The 5,727-nt window shown below is 38.2% G+C and overlaps 1 protein-coding gene across 1 annotated transcript; it reads left to right on the forward strand.

The window, feature by feature from the left end:
- The first annotated feature begins 905 nt into the window (after positions 1 to 905).
- LOC105683123 (uncharacterized protein K02A2.6-like) lies at positions 906 to 5,000 on the forward strand. Its single transcript, XM_048657463.1, has 2 exons — positions 906 to 2,759; positions 3,282 to 5,000. Exons 1-2 carry the CDS (start codon positions 906 to 908, stop codon positions 4,998 to 5,000), a joined length of 3,573 nt encoding a protein of 1,190 aa, XP_048513420.1.
- Positions 5,001 to 5,727: the final 727 nt, after the last annotated feature.

Here is a 5,727-nt window from a genome sequence, read left to right on the forward strand (position 1 = left end):
TAACGGAAACCCCGTTAATGAAAGTATCGTGTAAGTTGAAGTAAACAACAATTGTGACATAAATCACTCATCCAAATCGCGAGAAAGTGACGAAAATTCCCTCAATCCGCCAAAGAGCGACGTATTAAATCATATAAAAGGTGTCAAGTGAATTATAAATTGACTGGCCGTGTTAGTGTCTGGTTTTTTTTTTTTTTATATCACAATGATAGTATGAACTATCAGAGTACGAGGACATGCGAAAGCAACAACAACAATTGTCATGTGTGCGCTAAAATATAATATATATATAATGTAGAGTAACGTAGGTGTAAGGAGACTATGTAATGATAATGTAAAAGTGCTCGTCAGTTCGTCGACGGCACGCTCACGGGAAAGACGTAAATAAAGATACACCTATATTAGTACATGTGTCTTTCAGTCCTTAACCCTGGAACCCAACTCACCCGTACATAACAGTTGGCGACGAGGACGGTTCAGGGATGGTATAATTGACAAAACCGTAATCGAAGAAAAAAAAAAAAATTGTGTCTTCGGTCAAATTTTTAAAACGGAGTCGTTACAAGCGCCCGAGTTTTTCCAAGAATTCGTACACTGACTGACGTTGAATTTTCAACCGTGAGCCCGTGCGTCGTCGGAAAAACCGAGTTCTAAGCGAAATTTGAGGTTTTTCCTTACGTTATTTATGGCATTGAGCGCGAAACCAATACAAGTGGAAAAGCGCGAAGTTTTTTGTTGGTAAAATTACACGAGGACGTTACAAGAAAGCCGGAAGTGGAACGCCATTACATGTGTTCGGTTAATTTTCATTTATCGGCAGTGAGTTTTAAAAATTACAACGGTGAAAATTGCACGTGCAAAGAGATACGCAGTGGCCAAAGCGCGTGGTATACCTTTCTTACAAAATGGAACCGGAGTCAAAGGTTCTGGTTGAATTGTTCGATCCCGCCTCTATGCCATGGAAGCGATGGTTACAAAGGTTCGACGGTGCCATGACCATACATAAAATTACGGGTGAAGATAAAGTGCCTTATATTCTGCACCACTTGGGGGTTGCAAATTACGCCAAATTGTGCGATTTCTGCGATGATGTAGATCTCTACAAGCTAAAGTATACAGATTTGATCGCTTATTTGGCATCCTTGTTCGAAGATAAAGTCGTCGAGATTGCAGAAGCCTATAAATTCCACTGCAGGAAGCAAGGCCAAGGTGAATCCGTTAAAGATTATGTGACAGCACTCAAAAAGTTGTCACAGACATGTGGATTCGGGAGTTTTTTACAAACGGCGATTCGAAATCAGTTTGTTTACGGGTTAAATAACCCGGCGATTCGTCAACGTCTACTGGAAACGGAAACGCTGACCTTGGAAAAAGCGTTAAACGTCGCGTCGGCAATGGAATTGTCGAAAAAGGAAAACGAAGGCTTGAGTGGGTACGACGAGAGTATACAATTCGTTGCTACATCAGGAAGAAGAAGAGGTTCGCAGTTCAACGACCGAGATAAGTCTAGAAATTCAAATTTTAGAAGAGGCGGTAAGCAGTTTGGCGGTAAGAAGGGTAATGAAAGTTTTTGTTTTCGTTGCGGCTCCCCGGATCATATCGCAAATAAGTGTTCGTTGGACAAAAACGTAAAGTGCCGAGCATGTGGTGTCCTTGGACACATACAGAAAGTATGTTTCAAAACTAAATCGCCTCACGTTGGATTATTAGATTCCGAATATAATAACAAACAGTCGGGCTCGGAAAGCGACGAAAGTGAGCCGTTAAATGTTATCGAGGTGTTTGGTATCGAACACCCAGAAATGCGAGATAAAATTACGGTAAAGTTAAATGTAAACGGTCACGACGTTATGTTCGATCATGATACAGGCGCGGGATTTACGCTTATGAATGTTGATCAGGCAAAAGCGATTTTCAAACACGGAGTCATTTACGCGACAAAATTGACTGCTATTTCATACTGTCATACACCGATACAAGTTCAAGGTTTTATGATTGTTAAAGTAAAGTACAGAGATTCAATTTACAAATTAAACTTATATGTTACAAATTTAGTACGGCCCCCGTTGCTTGGCCGCGAATGGATGCGAATAATGCGGATGTTCCCGTTCGACGGTACAAATGAAGTGTGCAATAGCGTGATGGAAAAAGAGTCAAACATTGATAAAAAGACAGAGATTGAAAAGCTTTTTCAGAAATATCCAAATTTGCTTAAAGAGGACATGAGTCCTATTCATGAATTTAAAGCCACGTTGGTTTTGAAAGAAAATGCTACGCCGGTTTTTATAAAAGCAAGACGCGTTCCTTTTAGATTAATTCCCTTAGTCGAAACAGAGCTCGATAATTTAGAAAAAAAGGATATAATTGAGAAAGTTAACACATCTAAATTTGCCACGCCAATCGTGCCAGTTCTAAAAAAAAATAATACGGTACGTATTTGCGGTGATTTCAGCATAACCATAAACCCGCAGTTAATTGTCGATGAATACCATTTACCGACTACGGATGAACTATTGGCAGATATGGCTGGCTGTAAAATTTTTGCTAAAGTTGATTTATCTCAGGCTTATTTACAATTGTGTTTGGATGAAAAGAGCTCTGAAATCGTCGTATTAAATACGCATCGCGGTTTGTACAAATGTAAACGACTGTGGTATGGTTTAGCGCCCGCAGTTGCTATTTGGCAACGTTTTATGGAAAGCATTTTAGCGGGGATTAAAGGAGTCTCTGTCTTTATCGATGACATTAAGATGGGTGCGGCAAGTAGTAGTTTGTTAATTGAAACAATTGACGGTGTTTTTTCTCGTTTGAATGCATACAATGTACATGTGTGTAAAAGTAAGTGTACATTTTTTGAAAAATCTATCGTTTATTGCGGTTTAGTTTTAAGTGAACTAGGTATACGTAAAATGCCGGAAAAAATGATTGCTATCGAGAATATGCCGCGGCCAACGAACATTAGAGAATTGCAGTGTTTCATTGGTATGATAAATTATTACAATAGATTTATCCCGAAAGTTAGTTCGATTTTACACCCATTTTTTGAAATTTTACGTGGGAAGAAAACTTTTTCGTGGAACATTGATTGTGAAAAGGCTTTTCGTAAAGCTAAAAATGTTTTTCAAAGCGATGTTTGTTTGGCCTATCTTGACCCCAAACTTAAACTACTATTAGCTTCGGATGCGTCGCCCACCGGATGTGGGGCAGTTTTGTCCCATTCCTATCCAGACGGATCGGAGAGGCCCATTATGTTTATTTCAGCGACTTTTAATTCAACGCAGAGAAATTGGGCTCAAGTAGATAAGGAAGCTTATGCGATTGTCTGGGCTGTTAAGCGTTTGTACCAATACGTATATGGCAGAAAATTCGAATTGATAACAGATAATAGAGCCATTCAGCAAATTTTTTCACCGGATAAAAGTTTGCCTGTGTTCAGTGCGATGCGTATGCAGCACTATGCAATTTTTTTGCGGGGTTTTACGTATACCATTAGATTTAAGAAATCGGAACATAACGCTAATGCGGATTGCCTGTCACGTTTGCCGGTACCGGGCAGCGTAGAGAGTGTTGATGCACTGAGTGTGTTCTACATTAACTTGGTGTCCACCATACCAGTTACTTTTGAGGAAATTAAAAAAGAAATTGATTCTAAGCAAGATGCTGACATTTGTAAAGTCATTAATTTGATCAAACAAGGGAAAAAGTTAGAATCAAAAGACACTTGGAATTGTAACCCTTTGGAATTTAATTTGGAATTTGGAATACTGTTAAGGGGACACCAAGTTGTAATTCCACGCAAACTTAGAAAAAGTATGTTAGATCAATTACATGTCGGTCATTTTGGTATTGTCAAGATGAAAAATCTGGCTCGCGGGTACTGTTGGTGGCCAAATATCAGTTTAGATATCGAGCATAAGGCACGAAATTGTTACGAGTGCAATTTACATAGCAGGAATCCACCTGCGAATAAACTGCATATTTGGGAACCAGCCAGTGTTCCTTTCGAAAGAGTACATTGTGATTTTGCGGGGCCTTTTCTTGGGAAAATGTTTTTTCTATATGTAGATGCTTTTTCTAAGTGGCCGGAAGTACATGTGGTAAAAAACATAAAGACTGAAACAATTATTTTAAAATGTCGTGAAATATTTGCTATTTTTGGACTACCTAAAAATATTGTGTCGGACAATGGTCCGACGTTTAAAGCTACAGAATTTCATGAATTTTTACACAGTCACGGCATTTTGCATCGATTTTCTGCCCCTTACAATCCTCAAACAAACGGGCAGGTAGAAATTTATGTGAATACGATTAAACAATCTCTTAAGAAAATGTGCGAAAAAGTCTCAGATGTGCAAGAAGCATTATTACAAGTGTTAACGCAGTATCGTATCACACCTCAGGTTACAACGGGCAAAGCTCCTTCTGAGCTATTATTTGGTACGAAACCGAGGTGCACTTTAGATCTTTTAAAACCTGTACAAATAAAACAAACGATAGTGGAACATAATAATCAAATTCCGGTAAGAAAATTCAAACTGAATGATCGAGTCGCTTGTCGTAATTATGCAAATACACAAAAATGGTTTTTTGGTAGAATATTAAAAATTTTGGGAAAATGCCATTATTTGATTAAGTTAGATGATACCAGAATTTGGAAAAGACACGTAAATCAACTTAGAAAAATTGGAGAAGGCATTGAAAATAGAAGTACGCCCGATTATGATTATTATGTTCCACCTGAAGAGCAAATGGTTTTTTATGAGACTGTACAAAATGATGATGTATCTAACGCAGAGATCGCGAATGAAAGCGCGAATGCTTCGGCGGGTGAATTGGATGAAACCCCTCCGGTTGGCCCATCGGTCACGGAAATAGATAATCCTGTTGTAGAAAGGCCTATTTTAATACCTAGGCGAAAGCGAAAGCGACAGCCAAAATTTCCGGGAAAGTATGATGAATTTATTTGCGATATACCACCTAAAAGAAGTAAGAGTCAATAAAAATATGTATGTATTGGGATTTTTTTTTTTTTTTTATTTCGAGGGGGAGTGTCATGTGTGCGCTAAAATATAATATATATATAATGTAGAGTAACGTAGGTGTAAGGAGACTATGTAATGATATTGTAAAAGTGCTCGTCAGTTCGTCGACGGCACGCTCACGGGAAAGACGTAAATAAAGATACACCTATATTAGTACATGTGTCTTTCAGTCCTTAACCCTGGAACCCAACTCACCCGTACATAACAACAATAAACAGTATTAATATATTTATTGATGTATAATCAGGAGCAATAATCAATGTATGCAAGTATACGTACATTCGTGGAGCAAGAGAGGCTAGGGATACAGGTTATCCCTTCACTCAAGTTTATATTCCCTGGTTACATTAAACTAGGGAATGAAAAGTCTCTAGGACTCGCGCGAATATTGAAAATATAAGAAACTCCAAATTTCAATACTCCCACTATTCGAATATTTTCTCAGATAACAAAAAAGCCAAAAAAATCAAAATTTAAGCACATTCGATTCCCAACTTCTCACATAACATAACGAACCTATCTCTCGGCAATGCTTTTGTGAAAATATCCGCAATCTGGTTCTTTGTATCAACATAATTAACAATCATCAATTTCTGAGCAATTTTCCTACGAATCAGATGGTATCTAACATCAATATGCTTAGAGCGTTTGTGAAACTCTTGGCTCTTCATTATTCGAATAGCAC

This window comes from Athalia rosae, chromosome 6, assembly GCF_917208135.1.
Source record: "Athalia rosae chromosome 6, iyAthRosa1.1, whole genome shotgun sequence".
Taxonomy (NCBI): domain Eukaryota; kingdom Metazoa; phylum Arthropoda; class Insecta; order Hymenoptera; family Athaliidae; genus Athalia; species Athalia rosae.

What these genes read in the sequence shown, in the direction of transcription:
- LOC105683123 (XM_048657463.1), top strand. Translation starts at nt 906, where the DNA reads ATGGAACCGGAGTCAAAGGTTCTGGTTGAATTGTTCGATCCCGCCTCT. An exon ending in ATGACATTAAGATGGGTGCG is followed by an intron (nt 2,760 to 3,281) that starts GCAAGTAGTAGT and finishes AATTCAACGCAG; the next exon opens with AGAAATTGGGCTCAAGTAGA.